This window comes from Ictidomys tridecemlineatus, chromosome 4 (assembly GCF_052094955.1).
Source record: "Ictidomys tridecemlineatus isolate mIctTri1 chromosome 4, mIctTri1.hap1, whole genome shotgun sequence".
NCBI classification, from domain to species: Eukaryota; Metazoa; Chordata; class Mammalia; order Rodentia; family Sciuridae; genus Ictidomys; species Ictidomys tridecemlineatus.
This window is the reverse complement of record NC_135480.1, coordinates 200317050-200336374: the sequence shown is the minus strand read 5'-3', so window position 1 is coordinate 200336374 and position 19325 is coordinate 200317050. Positions and strand designations below refer to the sequence as shown.

Here is a 19325-nt window from a genome sequence, read left to right as displayed (position 1 = left end):
GGCCCGGGTTCAATCTTCAGCACCACATACAAAGATGTTGTGTCTGCCGAAAACTGAAAAATAAATATTAATAAATAAATAAATAAATGAATGAATGAATGAATGAAGGAAGGAAGGAAGGAAGGAAGGAATGAATGAATAAATAAATAAGGCTGGGGATGTGGCTTAATGGTAAAGTTCCCCAGGGTTCAATCTCTAGTAGCATGGAGAGGAAATCTTTTTCTTGCCATGCCACAACTTCTGCCGAGGACTGGCAGATATGATGGACAGAGAAACATTTCTGGACATTTAGAAGTGTCCTCTGCCTGATGCTGGGTTCATAGCCCACCCGAACTTTCATCTTTTGTTTTCTGTGGCAGTGGAGAAGGAGGTACTGAGAAACCCAGAACCCAGGTGTACCCTACCACTGAGCTATAGGAAAATATCAGTTAGTTGTGCCAAGATTTTCTTGCTCTTCCAGTTGCTTGCCTGGTGCTGGGACACCTGTGGAAATGGCAGCTCTTTTCATTTTTTATTTTGAGAGGGTGTAGCTAAGTTTCCCACACTGGACTCCAACTTGTGATCCTTCTGCCTCAGCCTCCTCTGAGTAGTTGGGATTAACCATGTCCAGCTCATAATGCCCTTCTTATGATTCTGTAGTTTTATTTCATTTTTAGTTTTCTGAGGGACCCCAACAACCATTAGTTTATGGAATTGTTTTCTAAGCTTCATTTCTTTATGTCATTTTAAATTTGAACCTGCTTGAATTGTACATTCTGCCCTTTGTGAGAAGGTCAGTTAGCCTTTATCTTAAGTATAGTGTAAAATTTATAATTTACTCAATTTACATGTTTTCTAGTTATTTTAAAGGCCTTTCACCTCAGAGAATGTAATTAGGTAAAATTGCCTCAATGTGCATCAGATACACAAACTGTTTGCATTAACAGTGTCAGAACCCTGATCTTTTCAACAGTAATCAATAGAAAATACTAAGGAAACTGCTGTTCTGCCTTCCTCAACCTTTTCCCCCATTTGGAAAGTGGGACTATATTGTTGACCCAGGTTAATGTCAAAGATTCAGGATTTTCCACACAGAAGCAGTTTTTTCCTGCTGCAGCTTTCTAAACTAGTCATTGTAGACTAGAGAAAGCTATGGGAAAATATTGGTTGGTTGTGCTAAGATTTTCTTGCTCTTGTAGTTGCTTTCCTAGTGCTAGGATACCTTTAGAGGTGGCAGGTACAAGGTAGCCTTTTATATTTAGCAAAATGATTATCAGAAATTAATCATCTTTCTTCCTTCTTTCCCCCAAATTGTGTGCAAAATGGTTTTAATTTTATTGTTATTTCTCCCAAGTTTTTTCTGTGTAAAATGAAGAATACATTTAGAATGCATTTGATTTGAATCCTATTGTGTGCTAAGCATTTTATGAGCTACTGAGAAGGAAATTTTATCTTGCTTTTCAGATTTGTATATCCACAATGATCTCACTTTTAGCCAGACTGTGTAAGGGAAAGAAAAAAAAAATGTCATTTCTTAAGTGCACATTATTTAAAAAATTAAAGAATCAGTGAACTTTGAAGGGAAAAACCCCTATCTGTAGAGTATACATCTATAGTGTGATCAGTGTTTGATTATCCCTGAAATCATCAGTTCTCTAGTTGATATGCACTTAAGTTGCTTCCAGTTTTTTTCTTTTATAGATAGTGCTGCTATAAACATTCATGTGCAAATTTTGGACATATGTTTTTATTTCTCTTTATATATGTCTTAATTATTAAAATTACTTGTTTTGAAAAAATTTCAGCGGCCTGGGAATGTGATAAGAGGGCTTGCCTGCTTGTACAAGGCCCTGGGTTCAATCCCAGCACAATAAACAAACAAAAAACTTTATATAAAAAAGTATAATACTTGGTAAATCAAAGTCACATCCCTAATTTCTCTCCCTGGAGGTCGTGATGTTAATCATCCGAGTTCCTGAGCATTTGCTATATATCCATCCAGCACTGTGTTGCTTTATTACAAAATTCACATATTTTTCAAATTCATTAATTTCATTCTATTAATGAAGTGATTTTTATCATAATTCATCTCCATTTATGGATGAGGAAACTGAAGTTTGAGGATTAAGTATAAAGTCACACTTTTAGTGAGGCAGAGCCAAAATTTGAACCTGGGTAGTCTGGTATTCTTATAAACTTTCCAAGTTTTTTCAAAAATTTATTTTAAAAAATTAAACTTATATTCTTTTATTCGGTAACTTGTATCATTTCACTTATCTTAGACTATTCTGTGATAAGGTTTATTAACCTATTTCATTAGTTTTAATGGCTTCATTAATGGATATGCCAAGATTTGTTTAATTCTCTTTTCTTCCCCACCCCTTTTGTTTTGTTTTGGAGGACATGGATTGTTTCTATTCTATGTTGCAAACAGGGCCACAGTGAATATTTTTCTAACTTATGTCATTAATTTTATAGTGTAAAAATTTTAGAAGTAGAATTTCCAGATGAAAGGGTTTATTTATTTGAATTTTGGTACCATTCTTCTCTCCCACAAATGGTGGCAAATAACTGCTCCCACATTACTACCCCCTTACCTCTGTAGTGCTGTATTATATTATTTTTTTTAATGTGGGCCATGATATAGATCATATAAATATTCCATAGAGAAGTTACTCTATCAGAGAGAGAGACAATGATGAACAACTGGTAAATCGACCATAGTTTCTAGCCTTTTGCTAGATAAGGATGTGGTGTTTCTGTAAGCTCTCAACAGCTGAAACATGGAAATAGCTCAAACTTTAGGTAGCATTACTTCAGGATGACTTACTTGGTTGATAACCTAACTCGAACACTGTTTGAGGCATTTCAACAATAGCTGTTTCCATTTTATTAGACTTGTAATCTAACTGCTCTGGGCTTTCAGCTCACTCACTACTCCTTATAGTATTCCTTCCTTGCCTCCAACTTGTTTAAAGCAAAGCTAAGGAGACAGGATGAGACTTTGGACATCTGTGGTAGGTGAGTATGCTTGCCCTTACCATTTTTTCCTTCAACATAAACTGCCAAGGTAAGGCCAACAGGCTAATGCATCCTCTTTTAGTCTCCCCAGGAGTAGGGCTCCAGGTATTTCTGTTGCTGGTAAGATCCAAATTGATAAAGGTGAGGCATGGTCACTCTGGCCAGTATACCAGTATATGTACTTGTTAGGGGAAGGTGAGTTTTCCATCATGGTGCCAGTAAATGAGTCAAGAATACATAGTGTTAGATGTTGCTAGTTTGAATAATCCATGTTGCTTTGCAAGAATGTAGGCCTGCCTTTATTCTTGGGAGCCATCCTTAGCATGCCTTGTGGACTTTGCCTTTGTCATTGCTTTCCTCCCCACTCCCAGACCTGATATCTACATCTGTTAATCTGGATAATGCTGCCCTCTCCTGGTCAGCTGAATGGGTCACAGCCATTTGGATGGATCTGACCACTACAGGAAATGACAAAGCTATATGGAGCCAGACTGATAAAAGCTTTCTGATATATTCACTTCATAGTCTAGTCCTATAACTTCTTCCTATGAAAATAATTAATCTGACATTAGAAAAAAATATAAGTACACAGACTTTCATTATAGCATTACATGTAATGATAATATCTGGGTATCCAGCACTAGCTAATTGTGTTTCTGTTCAGTGGAATGACTTACTGCTGCTAAAATTGATAGCGTGAAAGAAAACGGAATAATGAAAATACTTGTCACAAAAAGCAAGCAGGCATAATATACATGGAAGTATATGTAAGGAAGTGCTAACCTCTGATCTTCAAAATGAGTTGTCAAAACTAGGTTGGTTTCCTTTGATGTTAGTATTGTTAGTAAAAAACAGGGAGAAGGGGTCTACCTGAATGATTGTCTGATAGTCTAAGTAAAATCCAGAATAAGTCTTGGAAGGTTTAAAAGTTTCCTATTTCCTCAGGCATCTGACTATTCCTCTTGATGTGTATTTAAGTTTTCTTTAACTTTCTAATATTGTGACTAATGTTCAGAGATCATCCTCACACATTTATCTTTGTGAACACATATGAGTACTACTGTACAATAAAGAATAGAAGTGGACTCTTGGGAAAAGGGTGTGTGCACTTTAAATTTTGGTAGCTACTACATGTTGTTTTCCAGCTCTGTATCAACCACCAATATTATAGGAGCATACCTGTGTTAGTCAGCTTTTCATCATGGAAAAACAAAGGAAGAAAGATTTATTTTGGCTCAAGGTATTAGAGGTTTCGTTCTGTGGTCAACAGGTCCATTGCTTTGGAACAGAGGTGAGGCAGAACATCATGGCAGAAGGATCTGGTAGAACTGCTTACTTTATAGCAGCAGGAAAGCAGAGAGAAAGGGAAGGGCCCAAGAAACAAGATATACCTTTCCAGGGCTACCCCCAGTGACCTATCTCCTCCATTTTCCACCACCTCCCAACAATGCCATTAAATGATGAATTCATCAGTGGATTAATCCATTAAGAGATCAGAGCCCTCATAATCCAGTCACTTCCCAAGAGCCTTATCTCTGAACACTGCTGCAATGGAGACCAAATTCAGTACATGAGCCTTTGGGACATTCAGATACAAACTATATCAAGTCCCATTTCTTCAAACCTTCTTCAACACCAAAATATTCTCAGCATTTTGTTGTTGTTTTGTTCTGTTCTGGGTTTTTGTTTATTTATTATTATATTTTTTCATCAATCTGATGAGAAATGGTTAATAATGCTTTATTTTGAGTTTTTATTGGTAACCTTTTCTTTATATCCACACTATTTTTTTTATATTTAGTCTTTAGTTGGACACAATACTTTTACTTATTTTTATGTAGTGCTGAGGATTGAACCCAAGGCCTCGAACATGCTAGGCGAGCACCCTACCGCTGACCCACAACCACAGGCCCCCCCCATTTATAATAGTGGTCTTTGTCTGGCCATTCTGTGTCCATTGTAGTTTTTTTCATCTTTTTTTTTTTTTTTTTTTTTTACTGATTTGTAGGACTCGTTTTATAATAAATGTTAATACAGTCAGGCACAGTGGTGCATGCCTGTAATCCCAGCAGCTTGGGAGGATGAAGTTGGAGGATTTTGCAAATTCAAAGCCAGCCTCAGCAAATGTGAGGCACTAAGCAACTCAGTGAGACCCTGTCTCTAAATAAAATACAAAATAGGGCTCAGGATGTGGCTCAGTGGTTGAGTGCCCCTGAGTTTAATCCCCAGTACCAAAAAAACCCCAAACAACAACAAAATAAATGTTAATGCATGTGTGTGTAAGTATGTAATTCATTTCTGAAAAAGATGCCAGGTGTGGTGGTGTACATCTATAATTCCAGCAACTTGGGAGCCTGAGACAAGAGGGTTTCAAGTTTGAGACCAGCCTCAGCAGTTTAACAAGACCCTCAACAACTTGAGTGAGACCTCATTTTAAAAATAAAAATTAAAAAGGAGCTGGATGTAGCTCATTGGTAAAGCACCTCTGTGTTCAGTTCCCAGTATTCCCTCCTCAAAAAAAAAAAAAAAAAAAGAGCTTGTAGCTGAGCACCTGCTTACAAAATTTTGCATTCTTTGAAAACAAAAACTTCTTATGTTTCTAAAGAGTTTGTTAATTGCTTTGTGGAGGAATGAAGAATTGGAAGGGTGGGAGAATTAGAATTGTGGAATATTGTGTTGCTTATTTATAGCCTTTTCTGGTTTCTTGTGTCTGGCCTCTATGGAACTCACCATATACATTTTCTAGATTTGTAAAGCTGCTATATGGCCCTGTAATAGACCAGAATTTCACTTCTAGTTCATACTTGGCTCCCACTCCAGAATCCCACCTACAGGTGCCTGCCCTAGTTGCCTGCCAACAGTATATCAAGTCACACTATTTAGCTGAGTATTGATTTTCAAATTATTGTTATTCTTATCCTGAAGCACTTGCTTGTAAAGAGCACCCAACCCATTTTCTTTTTATTTTGTGTTTTAATAAGGACATTATAACTATGGAATTGTAACTATGGAATTATGTTCTATGCGATCTTTTTTAGGGTACATTCATCTGAGAAATTTCAGTGCTACATGATAAAGGATCCAAGCTCTCCCATGAATTAACTTTCTTCCTTCCATTTTCTTTAGCAATAATAGGATTGCACACAGGGCTTTGCACATGCTAGGTAAGTGCTCTATCACTGAACTATATATCCAGCCATTTTTATTTTTTACTTTGAGACAGGTTCTCCCTAAGTTGTTTAGGGAAGTCTCAGACTTTAAATCAATCATCTGCCTCAACCTCCCAAGTAGGATTATAGGCATTCATCACTGTGCAGGCTCAAGCTCTCCAATTTTCTATTAACTTGATCTGAACAGAGGTATTCAGTGGAATCCAAGTATCTTATTTGTGTGAAAAGTGAACCTAACCAGAACTGAGTAAACACCATTAAAAAGGCAATACCAGGCTTTGAATCTACAATTACATCATTAGGACCAAAAGGGCAAGTAAGATTGTAAAGAGCTGTTTTCCAAGAATAGGCTCACATGGATTACCTTAATGCATCTGAGTGTCTTTTGCAAAGAAGATACTGGTGAATGGGAAAGTCTGCTCTGGGCAAAGTTGTAGAGGCCCTAAAAGCATCCAAGAGAAAGGGAAATTTTCAGTGTGGTTGGCCACTTCATCAAGAAGGGGTTATGATGATATCATTAGTCATTTTTGTGCTAGTTTGCAAAGGGGATTTCTGTTTATGATGGTAGATTTTGTCTATGTCATGATAAGCCTGAGGCAGAGTGTACTTTTAGGATCTGTTCTCTCTGGTTCCTGACTTGCCTCTCTGGCTCCTACTGAGTTTATCCATCTTTCATCCCACAAACTGACCTTCACCACCTGTCTTAGTTCTAACATATGGATTGACTATGTCAAGTAACTAAACTGATAAATCAATCAGTACTTTTAGGAGTATACCTAAGGGACAGATGTTGAGAAATATATGAATGCTAATCAAGGTCATCAGGAAATAAATTCTCTAACCTAGAAAGTCTTCAATTCTGGCTGGGGAAAATAAGAATAAATTCTTATCCCTGAGTGAACCCTAGAGATTGTTCTGCTCCTTTTAAGTGCTTCTGTCCCCAGCTTTGGTTAATTTTCTCTTAAAAGTGCACTGACAAGACCCTCACCAACTTGAGTGAAGACTTCAGAGGACCTAGTACAGATCTTGGTCATGATTTCTCCTCATAACTTTCTTCCTCTAGTCCACTGCCTGTGAACTCAGCTGTTCTGATTTCCTGGACTCTCGACTCTTAATCCTTGATTCCAGAAGAATATTGAGCTCTTCCTTGTTTGTTTCTCTTCTAAGGAATCATTGTTCTTTGCCTCCTGAAGTCCAGTACCTGAAAATCAAGGTTTTATATACTTTGACTAGTTCTGTAGTTGTCCCAGTCAGGAGGCTGAATCTAGTCCGTCATAACTCCATTTGACTAGAGCTTCAGAATTTCATTTTCATACTTTTGTGTTCTCCTCCTCCCCTCCCCCTCCCCACCAGGAATTAAACCCAGGGTGCCTGCCACTGAGCTACCTGTTTTATTTTTTGAGACTGTCTCACTCACTAAGTTGCCAAGGCCGAACTTGTAATCATCTTGCCTCAGCCTTCTGAGTTGCTGGGATTCCAGGCATGTGCCACCAAGCCCAACCATACTTTTTTTTTTTTTTTTTAGTTGTAGTTGGAAACAATATCTTTATTTATTTTTATGTGGTGCTGAGGATTGAACCCAATGCCTCACACATGTGAGGCAGGTGCTCTACCATTGAGCTACAGCCCCAGCCCCAGCCAGCCATACTTTTATATACCTTTAAGTATACTTTTATTTTCATAAAAGCTATCAAACCAATCTTATTTTTTTTACATTAACAGTATGTTCTAAATTTCACCTCATTCTGTTAAAACTACATTTATTATATAGATTTAGTAGCTACCCCAGTTTTTTTTTTTAAAGATGTATTTAGCCACAGTATACAGTGCTGCAATGAATGTCTTTTTATCTTGCACAAGTGTTCCTGTACAATACGTTCCTGGAAGTGCTATTGCTGGATTAAATGGTATGCTTACTTTAAAGGTTAGACTTGGTTTTAATAAATATACCAAAAATTGTCCCTCAGTGTTGTATCAGTTTATAGAATGAGTATGTGAGGGAACATTCTAAAAACTAATCCTATAAGCTCCTACTTTGCATTGATACTAATAGGATATATAGGAGAATTTGCCTATCCCATAGTACAATTGGATGATTATTATTATTTTTTCACCAGTACTGGAAATTGAACTGAAGACCTTGCACATGCTAGGCTATCACTGAGCTATACCCTGAGCCTATAATAGGATAATTTTTTAAAACAAATTCTGCTCCCCTCAGATTTATTTATTTATTTATTTATTTATTGGTGGTGCTGGGATTGAATCCAGGGCCTAGTGCATGCAAGACAAGCACTCTACCAGCCGAGCTACATCCCTATCCCCTGTAATGGGATAGTTTTTAAGGGTATGCTGTCTTGGCAGGCAAATTCTTTTTAAGGCCAGTATGATTTACAACTGATATATCTACTAATCCAGTTAAGTAAGTCAGAGGAAGGGATAATCTGTGAAGTTCCTTTGCATAATATCCAGATGTGAGCTCTCTTTACCCATATCCCTGAGACCAGTTTCTTTTTCTGCAGTGCCATTTAAGTCTTGCAGAGATGCTCGGCGTTCTGTCCAAGCAGCATTATCAAGAAGATATCTTGGACAAGTCTCAGGAAAGTAGTTTGTGGAAGTCATTTGTCCCTCAGGCCTGAAATTGGTTTGTTCTTTCGCTGCTTGCCACACCGCAGTGTGGCTGAATCCAGGATGAGGTCTTTGGAGAGGGGCAGCAGAAATTACACCTTTTGTTCAAAGTGAAGGTCTGTTCCCACGAATCTGAAAGGACTATGAGAGTAAGGTGCAGGAGAGAGGAATGGTTCAAGTGCCCAATGGAAACCCATCCTCCTTACCTGACATCTGATTTTAATTCCTGTTTAGCTTTATCTGGAAGCTTTATCATAATTATTACTTGTAGAAGATGATATTAATAACAGTAATGCTCTGGATTGCAAAAACTGAGCAGTATAGCTTCAGCTTGTCTATCACTTCATCTGGGAAGCCCCTCCAGATTTTTTTTTTCAAATATATATTAAACATCAAGAGCACAGTGCTTAGGATTGGAGCTGTAGCTCAGTGGTAGAGTATCTGCCTAACGTGCATGAGGCCCTGGATTCGACCCCTAGTACTCCCTATACACATTCACAAAAGAACAAAGTGATGAGCTGCTCCCACAGGGCCAGCTAAGACCTCCTCTCAGCACACCTTGTTTTTTTCTCCCACTTCTAAGATGATATTGTCTCTCCCACTATCAAGGACAGGATCTTGACTCACTCTTCTTGACTCACCCATCTCCAGCTTGACACAGAATAGAAATTGCTTGATATTGGTCTGCTCTGAATATTGAATTCCATGTCTCCAATTCTGGACAAACAAAGGAAAGTTGTCTTTGATGGTGATTTGGGTAGACCTCTGTTCCCCACTTCCCAGATGTCTGAGTAAGCATTTTATCTTTATAACAGGCTTGAGGACAGAGATTCTACTTGAGAACTTGAGTCACATGCCTGAGAATAAGGAGAACAGTAACTGTTGTTAGATTTGTCATGCCCATGATAGATTCTTAGTATTGTGATCACATACATTCTCAACCAAAATGGCCTGATCCTAGGGTTTTTGCTTTTGTTTGGTAAGGAAAGTGAGGCTCAGAGAGGTGAAGAAACTAAAAATTTCTATTGTGAGACCCAGAATATGTTTAAGTCCATACTGCCTTCCTCTTTCCATAGTAAGTTTAAAGAAAAGCTAAACTATTAGATGGATTAGAAAGAAGATATTCTCAAAAGGGCACTCTAACCTGAGGTTCAGAGAGGAAAGTTATTTGGGGTCAAAAGTACCTCTCTCCTCATGTTGGTATTGGTTTCTTTGAAATGTTCAATGAGAGTTGAAGTAATTTCTCTAGTCTTAGTCCCCACAAAATGGCAAGTTTTTTTTCCCCCAACTCTTTTACCTAGCTTGCTTGCTTTCTCTTTCCCTGGTTCCTTTCCCTCACCTTCTCCCACTCCGTCCCAGGGCCTCATGCCTCGTAGATAGGTTCTCTACCACTGAGCTATACCCCTAACCCTGACTTGTTTAATTTTGAGATAGGGTCTTGCTAAGTTGCCCAGGCTGGCCTTGAACTTATGAACCTCCTGCCCAGCTTTATTAGGTTTCCTGTGCATTATTGATCCTGTGCTCTCTCACAGAATAGTATCCTAAATCACCAGCTACTGTCAGCAAGGGAAACCACATGCTCAGGGTGCTGCTGCCTTATGTCCTCCACAGAAAAGTTTAATGAGAAATAGCCTAATTATGAGATGGGCACTCACATAAATTTGGTATACTTTTTTTGGTGGGCATGTTGGCAATGCCATTGAAAATGTTAAATGTGCACATTGATTTAGCTATCCATATTTGGCACATATGTCCTAAGAAACTAATCAGAGTTAGTCAAATATTAAGTTAATATAAAATAGTTAAGATTCTTTGTCTTTTAAAATATTTAAAAATTTAGAGTAGCTCAAATGTCCAATAAAAAGGTATTATGCTATACAACACCGATTAATGAAATACTTTGCAATTGAATATAATCTCATATTTAATATAACATGCAATGTAAAATACATTATACATGTATAATACATTATACATTGTGTAATATATTATACAATTGTATGAAAAGATCATACAAGTTTATATAATGTTAAATATTATACTGAGTGAAAAAGGAGAGAAACTATTGTTTTGTTTTGTTTTTCATTTTTGAGTATCAGGGATTGAACTCATGGGTACTCAACCACTGAGCCATATCCCCAGCCCTATTTTGTGTTTTATTTAGAGACAGGGTCTGAGTTGCTTAGCACCTCTCTGTTGCTGAAGCTGGCTTTGAACTCTTGATTCTCCTGTCTTAGCCTCCCCAGCCTCTGGGATTATAGGCATGTGCCACCACGCCTGGCAATATATTCCAGTTTTATAAAATATAAAAAAGTATATGCACCCACAGGGTAAAATAAAGATAAATATACTAAACTGTAAAAAATGTTACTTGTATAGGATTAAAAGTGGTTTTTCTTGTTTATACTTTTTTGTTTTCTGAGTTTTTTCACTTGCTGAACAGGTATTATTTTATAAAAAAGTTGTCCTAAATAATATTAACTGTTAACAAGATTGAATGCCAGATGTTATATTGAACATCTATTCTGGTTCTCGCAGAGATTCTCGAGTAGATAATGCTAACAACCTATTTTTACAGATGAAGAAATTGAGATAGAAGTTATGTAGTTTACCTACAGTCATATAGCTAGTAAATTTGTAGAATCCAAAATTGGAATCTAGAATTTACCCTAGAACTAATGCCTGCATAAAACCTCTTTTGTTCTGTCTTTCTATTTTTTAAAATTTTTTTAATATTTATTTTTTAGTTTTTGGCAGACACAACATCTTATATGTGGTGCTGAGGATCGAACCCAGGCCACACGCGTGCCAGGCAAGCGCGCTACCACTTGAGCCACATCCCCAGCCCCTGTCTTTCTATTAAAGAAAAAGATATCCTGTGCATGAGAGAGTTGGGGCATCACAGGTTTATTGGCCCTTGTATTGGAGTGCACATCCCAATTCTCTGATAATCTGTTCCCTTTACTCAACATGTTAAAGGTCAGGCTGGCAAAATCTGAATTCCAAAGCCCTGGTTTGGACAGTATTTCAGGATTCACCAGAGAGGGAAGTGAATGAATACATACATGGAGACAGTAGATAAAAGGAAAGTAGCAGAGGAGGAAGCCTCAACTTCCTAAGCAGTGGGTGGTAGGTTGACTCTATTGGGTGGTAGGTTGACTCTATTGGTAGTAATATACTCAAAGCCTGTGAGGTAAGACAGGCTGCTGGTGGGGTAATGAGGTGCAAACCAAGTGGTACTGGAGTTTGCTAAATTCTTACATGATTGTTATGGTGTGTTGAAGATAATTTTAGTTACTTTGAGCTGTGTACTTGTTTAATCAAAAACCCTGGAGAGTAGCTATTCCCATATAAAAGATGTGAAATGTGAGCCCAGAGAATTGAAGCCCTTGGATGATGACGCCAAAGGTGATTATACCTTGTTTTCTCACCAAGCGCAATCTGAATAATTCTGTCCTGGTGAAATAGTAAAAAACTATCTTAAAAAAAATGAAACACCTTGCCCAAGTTTATAAAACTAGAGCATACTGTGCAGCTGATATTTGATTCAAGATTTCTCTGACTCTAAAGCAGGTAGTTAATTCTAGGCCACCTCTTATTTTGGTTATTTGGTTTTGTAAAATAATGGACTTCTTAGCCTTTTTTTTTTTTTTTAATCCATCAAACATGGGCTGGGGATGTGGCTCAAGCGGTAGCGTGCTCGCCTGGCATGCGTGTGGCCTGGGTTCGATCCTCAGCACCACATACAAACAAAGATGTTGTGTCTGCCGAAAAACTAAAAAAGAATAAATATTAAAATATATTCTCTCTCTCTCTCTCAAAAAAAAATTCCATCAAACATGAAACAAGTACTTATTTATGTTTGATTCTGTAGTAGGCACCAGGAATACAGAGACAAATCAGCTCTTGCCCCATTCTTGGAATATTCACATACCCATGGGTGGGCAGGTACACAAAGGGATGAAACTATGAAAATTGACAGGATTGGAACTTTTAGAGCAGGGAAGAATTGAGGAAGATTTCTTGGAGATTTGATTCCTGAATTAGATGAGAATTAAATGATTCATGGAAACTAGTCAGGCTGAAGGAACAGTACATGCAAAGGTACATTTTGGAAACTGCAAATAGTTGTTGAGAACATAGGGAATATGAGAAGGGAGAAGTTGACAAAGAGATTCAATCTGAAAGGCCTTTGGGAGCTTGAAAGATGCTTTATTCTGAAGGCAGTGAAAGATTTTAAACAGGAGTATCATGGTTTTATTTGAGGTGTGGAAAACAGCCAGACAACAGAATGGGTTGGGAAGTAGGTATTGTGGAAGAAAGAGAAGTGGCGGGGAAAAAATAGGAGTTAGCAAGACCTCTTCAAGGAAGTCAGATAGATGGGAGATAATGGTGGCCAAGGCTATGGGAGTGGAGATAGAAACAAATAGATGGATTCAAGAGTATTCATTTTATTTTTTTATAAAGCAAACTTAGAAATGTAAAAAAAAATAATATAATAAACCCACGTATACCTGGGCTTAACTATCATCCAGTGAATAATTCTGCCTTGCCTGTACCTTTACCCATTTTCTCCTCTTTGATGTTATTTTGAAGGAGTCTTAGATATATTTTATCCATTAGTATTCTTGTCTGTATTCATAAAGACTTTTTTTTACTTTTTTTAAGTGGATTTTTACTTTCTCGTTCTAATGTAATGCAAATTAAATAAGAATTTACATTAAATTTGTCTTGTCATCTTGTTGAATTTGCCACAGCCCAGATTTTGCGGATTATATCCTTGTGATATAGGTAAATGTTTAAGAATTTTTTAATGAAAATACTAATTAATATATGTATTTTTGTGAATATTTTAGGGATTCGGGCAACATGGAAGAAGGATATGATTTGACTGTCTGATCTGAGAGCTGAGAGAATGGAGATTTAGAATATTTCCCAGTGGAGGTGATATTGAAATTGAGTCCAGAAAGATGAATAAGTGGGAGAAAAAGCTATAAGGAACAAGTTAGTTGAGTCACTCTAGGTAATGGAATAGTAACATATTTGCACACACAGTTCTGTTTGGCTGGAAAGATAGGTAATATGAGGAGTACTTGGAGATGTGGCTGGAGAGGTCAACAGGAGCTGGATTGTAAAGGGCTTTGGAAGTTTGGACCTTTCTACTACAGGTGCCTGGGAACCATTGACAGGACTCAGTGCTAAGAAATGCCATAGTCATTGGGGGTAGGGGTGGGGTCATCTTGTATTTTATAGGCCCTTCACACAAAGCCATGTTCTCATGGGCAGAAGCCCTTTGCTGTCTCATTTGACTTTGTCTCAGGTCAGGTAAATGAACTCAAATGAAATAACCTGAGAAATAAGGACTGAGGCCAGACTGCCTGGAAACTATCTGGTGGTTTTCCTTTTCAGGACCACCAAAGGAGAAAGACTGCCCATTTGCCCTGCCCCCAATTTGGGACTGGCTTTTTTTATTTTTTTACGACTTTGATGTTTTTTACTTCAGGTGTACATCTTGCCTAAGAGCAGCTTGATCTCTTGCTAGAGCCAGAGCTACAGTATTTATTTGCATTAATCTCTGGGCTAATCTGTCCTCTGAAAAAGGGAAACAGGCAAGGCAAGGTACCATATAGATGAATGAGTTCAACTTTTTTCATATATCTCATGAGGCAAAATAATTAACTGCATTTATAAGTTTGTATGCCATTTATATATCGTGTTTCTTTTAATTCAAAAGGAACTAATTTATTCATACTATAATATCTGTTCTTTTTAAAAAATACTTTTTAGTTGTAGATGGACACAGTACCTTTATTTTATTTAATTATTTTTATGTGGTGCTGAGGATCAAACCCAGTGCCTCACATGTACTAGGCAGTGCTCTACCACTGAGCTACAACCCCAGCCCATAATATCTGCTCTTGACTGATACTTTAAAATTTCCTATGTAAAATCTTGACTGGGGAAGTGTGAAGTTTTTTTTTTTTTAATGAAAGAAAGCTTATCTTTTCTATATTCCTCATTTTGCTGATGGAAACTTTTCTATACTTCACTAATATTTAAATTTCTTTGTTATTTTTTTCTGAAAAATGTTTTTACAATTGATTTGTTCAGTCAAGACTCAAACAAAGTACAAATATTGCACATGGTTGTTATTATATGAGGCTATTTAAAAATACCTGTAGTCTTTTCTTCTACTATCATGTTACTCTTCTTCATACAGAATTAAGTTCTGATTTCATAGCCTAGGAATTACACAGTCTTTTGGGACTTTCTCTGTTCTACCTATTTCCTTTATGTCCTGAAATTGCCTTTCTTGTTTACTTATGGAACTCAAAGACTTAACTTATTGGCAGCCCACTCTGATCTAACAAATAATTTTTTCATCTGTGTTTCCCTAACACTTTCCATACCCAATTCTGTTACAGCACTCATAACATCATATTGTAATTTAGTGTGGTTAGTGTATTTGCATTACAAGTGGGTTAGTATGGAATGGTGGGAAATGAAGCTAGAAAGGACAGTAGATGAGTACCTCTAGAGCAAGGATCACATAATAGTCATTTATGTCACTCATAGCCGGCATAGTACCTGCCTTCTAGGACACACTCAATGAGTCTTTATAGAATTGAATGAAAAACTCATTTCTGGAATATTTTACTTCAACTTTTTTGAGTGTTTTAGATGGCATAACTGTGGAATATCTAACTGTGTTCTTTGTCGCTCCTGTTCTTTTTTCTGTACTCAAGAGGTTTGCTTTTTAGTCCTGGATAGAATGGACTTAATCTGACTGTGATTTCATTATTATTGTTTAGTTGAATTAAACTCTTTCCCTCCCATAGGGAATGTCTATATCAAAGATCTAACAGATGAGAACCAGAGACCTTGGGCCCTTTTTCTGTTTTGTTTTGATTTTGTTTTAACCTTTGCAAAGTTTATAATAAATTTAAAACATTTTCTGCCTATTTCTGATTTTCTGAAATGGATAGAGGTCCCTCTCCATTAGAGTGGTCACATGGCTTTCACTTTGTGTAGACTTTAATCAGAAGCTTCTTAAAAACAAATAATTACATGATCTTGTGACCACTAGAATTGCTGTCTTTTGTTTTATGTTGAAGGACTAAATTTATATTACATTTCGATGTGCCTTTCAACTTCAGAATCTGCAGTCCTCTTTGAAAGCTGCCTTTTGAATAAACAATCTGATGGGAAATAGTGTCAAATAGAGCATTTAATTTTCTTTATTTTTATTTTTATTTTTTTAGTTGTTGACAGACCTTTATTTTATTCACTTATTTATATGTGGTGTTGAGAATCGAACCCAGTGTGCTCTACCACTGAGCCACAACCCCAGCCCCAAAATAAAGCATTTTAAAATGGGGCTTTCTTTACCTTTTTGTATCCCAGACTTGTGGCAGAATGGATATTTGGATTTCTTCTCAGTTGGTCTGATGATTCCTGCCTCTTCCTTTCTTTGGACCGTAGTTTTTCTGTCTTGAAGATGAAATGGAACCAGAACCAGAGTTTTTATAGTTTGGACTAACACAGATGAGTGATATACAGTTTTGTTCATTTGCTCTTTTTATCCTACAAAGCTAATATTAGCAAGTAGAAAATGTTGCTGATTTATTTTTTTCTCCCCTTCCCCTCATGGATTCCAGAAGTACTTTTAATAATCTTTTTTTTTTTGGTACCAGGATTGAACTCAGGGACACTCGACCACTGGGCCACATCCTGGCCCTATTTTGTATTTTTTTATTTAGAGACTGGGTCTCACTAAGTTGCTTAGTTTAGTGCCTCACTGTTGCTGAGGCTGGCTTTGAACTCTAGATCTTCCTATCTCAGTCTCCCGAGCCACTGGGATTACAGATGTGCACTACTGCACCCAGCTCCTTTTAATCTTCTTAAATGATTTTTCTTCTCTGCAGTTGTTTTTAATGATCTTACTGGGAGCCTTGGGCAAGATTTAGTTTGTCTTTTGCATTCACATTGGCAGTGAAGTCATGTTCACTCCTCTTAACACCCTTCCTCCCAGTAGTTTCTATAAAGTGCTCTCGAAAACAAATAAAAACATGTGGGACTGAGAATACTGAAGAAATATGCTCTGTATCCAAAACAGACTTACCTGTCTTCTCCACCACAACCACCATCTCCCCCCCCCCCCAAGTATTGGAGATTGAACCCAGGGCCTCACAATGCAAGGCAAGCACTCTACCACTGAGTTACACCCCCAGCTCTTATTTTATTTATTAATTTCAGTACTGGAGATTGAATCTAGGGGTACTTTACCACTGAGCTACATCTGTAGCCTTTTTTATTTTGAGACAGGGTTTCACTAAATTGCCGAGGGTTTCACTTAAATTTGGTTGGCCTCAAACTTGTGATCCTCTTGCCTCAGCCTCCTGAGTTGCTGGGATTACAGGTGTGGGCCACCACACTGGGATCTAATTAATTTGAAATAGAGTCTTCCTAAATTGCCCAGGCTGGCCTCAAACTTTTGATCCTCTCTTTTAGCCTCTCAAATAACTGGAATTACAGGTGTATACCACTGTGCTCTGCTAATAATTAACTATTTCTTCAAACTATGTTAAAAATTTGCTTTTAGGCTTATGGATGTGTGAAGGGTTATTAGGAAACCCTACCATTAAAAATCAAAGTCTCTGCTTCAGTCTTCCTACAGGGAGCCAGGCTGATAGCCTTCTATTTAATCCTTTCCTCCTAAAGTTAATGCAGTAAAGAGCAGAGGCTTCTTATGACACTTCTGTTGTACGCAGGTACCAAGTTCAGATAAACTTCTGCCCTTCAGGAAGACAGAGCATTGCCCTTTGAAAATAAGTGTCCAATTGAAAAGCTTTTTTAATTTTTAAATTTTATTTGATTGGTTGAAAGCTATTTGTAAGTAGACATTCCTCTTCAGTCTCTCACCCATTTTAGTCAATTTGCTAAAATTATTCAAGAGCTATTTTAGGTTCCACAGGGACTGAGAAGAAAATCTTTGTTAATCTCTTGTTAGCATGGATGCAAGAAAGCTGGTCGATTTTGTGTTTGTGTTGTAAGATGTGGTGGCAGTGGCAGAACATTTATTTTTTAGACAAATTATAGCCCTTTCTCCTTTTTAGAACCATTGTTCACATTCTTTCTAGGACCTACTTTGTAAGATGCTACTAATGTTCTCTGTTGATTAGGAATGTCCTCTAGTAATGTTGATTCCACTACTACCTCTACAGTAGAGTCTCCGTTTTTTCTGAAACTGCTGTAAATGTACCTGGTCTTTAAGTTACTCCCAAATCTTAACTAGAGAGGAAGGGAAATTTCATAAAATGAATTACTTTGCATAGTTAAAAAGTGTTTATCCTTAGGAATCAACTTCTTTTGGGGCTGTTCTACATTCTCAGTAGCCTCCTCCTGCCACCCCCAACCAGGTAGAAATCTAACCAGGGCCTTAAACATGAAGCTTGTCCTTTTTGTGTGTACTCTGATATCTGAAAGGATAGCTGAAGGTTTGACATCATAGATCATTAGCATATAGCTCAGATTTGCCAGCCTCTCACTCTGTGCCAATGACATATGAGTTTGCATGTTGCTGGCATGGTTTATGAAGCAGGGAGGCTGTAGTGTGATGATGGAAATCACTTAAGATCCTAGGAGTTTTAGAGCAATGAAGCAAGAAGCTTACTTTAAAAATGTAACCTCTTGGCTAGAGGCAAGGGATGAAATTTCTAAACCTTTGCTTTATAAAAGGATTTTGCAGACCTAGTTTTCTTTCTTCCATATTCTTTCAGACTAGTGTGTATAACCAGGGAATGGAATAAAGTTAAAGGGAGCCCTACAAACAATTCAATAGTCCCTCATTTTAATTTTCTCAGAAGAATTGCCTTGTCATTGTTTATTATAATGACAAAAAACAGGAATTTACTCCCACCCCCACCCCCACACAAAAAGAACAACAACAATCCCCCCACCCCCCCATCACCCCCCCTCTCCCGCCCCCATTTAACACTGTTTTTGTTTTGTCATTTATTTGGGTCAAAGGTTTTAGCTCTAAATTTTCTAATCCGTCATATAGAAGAATATAGACTAGCTTTTGAAAAAAGACACCCCCCCCCATCACTGGACTTCTTAAATTTAGTCCTTCTAAAATGCTGCCTTTAAAAAAATTTTAGGATCTCAGTTTAAGACTAGAAGAATATTTCCCTTAAATGTTCCCATGTTCATTTTCAGAGATGTGCAAAGCTGTATTGTTAACTAAAGAAAATAAGTCTATCAGTTCCACTTAGATAACCTTTGGTAATAAACGAACTCCATACACATTGTGACCTTAGAGCCTGAACTTTGTAATCACATGACCAGCTTGTAAACTGACCTGTGAGGATGACTGTCGTAGTCCAGCTTAGAGAAAGAAATTGACCAAGTGTCGGAAGGGTGGTCATCAAGCTGGACTTGTCCTGTAATCTCTGTTTCTTCATGGCTGCAATAGAACTTCTCAGCAGACTCCGAGAAGCATGAAATGGAGACATGGGAAGGTAAGGG

General features: G+C 37.5%; 1 protein-coding gene across 7 annotated transcripts in view; it reads left to right on the top strand.

Annotated features, from left to right (window-relative positions):
• The window catches only part of Nr6a1 (nuclear receptor subfamily 6 group A member 1), a 229022-nt gene that overhangs the window by 137690 nt on the left and 72007 nt on the right, over positions 1–19325 (top strand). Inside the window, exon 1 of one of the 7 annotated variants that reach the window (XM_021723530.3) lies at positions 19136–19318. The exons of the other annotated variants lie outside the window; for them this stretch is intronic. Within the exon in view, the coding sequence (XP_021579205.1) occupies positions 19303–19318 (16 nt within the window). The 5' untranslated portion in view covers positions 19136–19302. Of the gene's footprint in view, positions 1–19135; positions 19319–19325 lie in introns of those variants that run through there. 7 annotated transcript variants of the gene reach the window in all.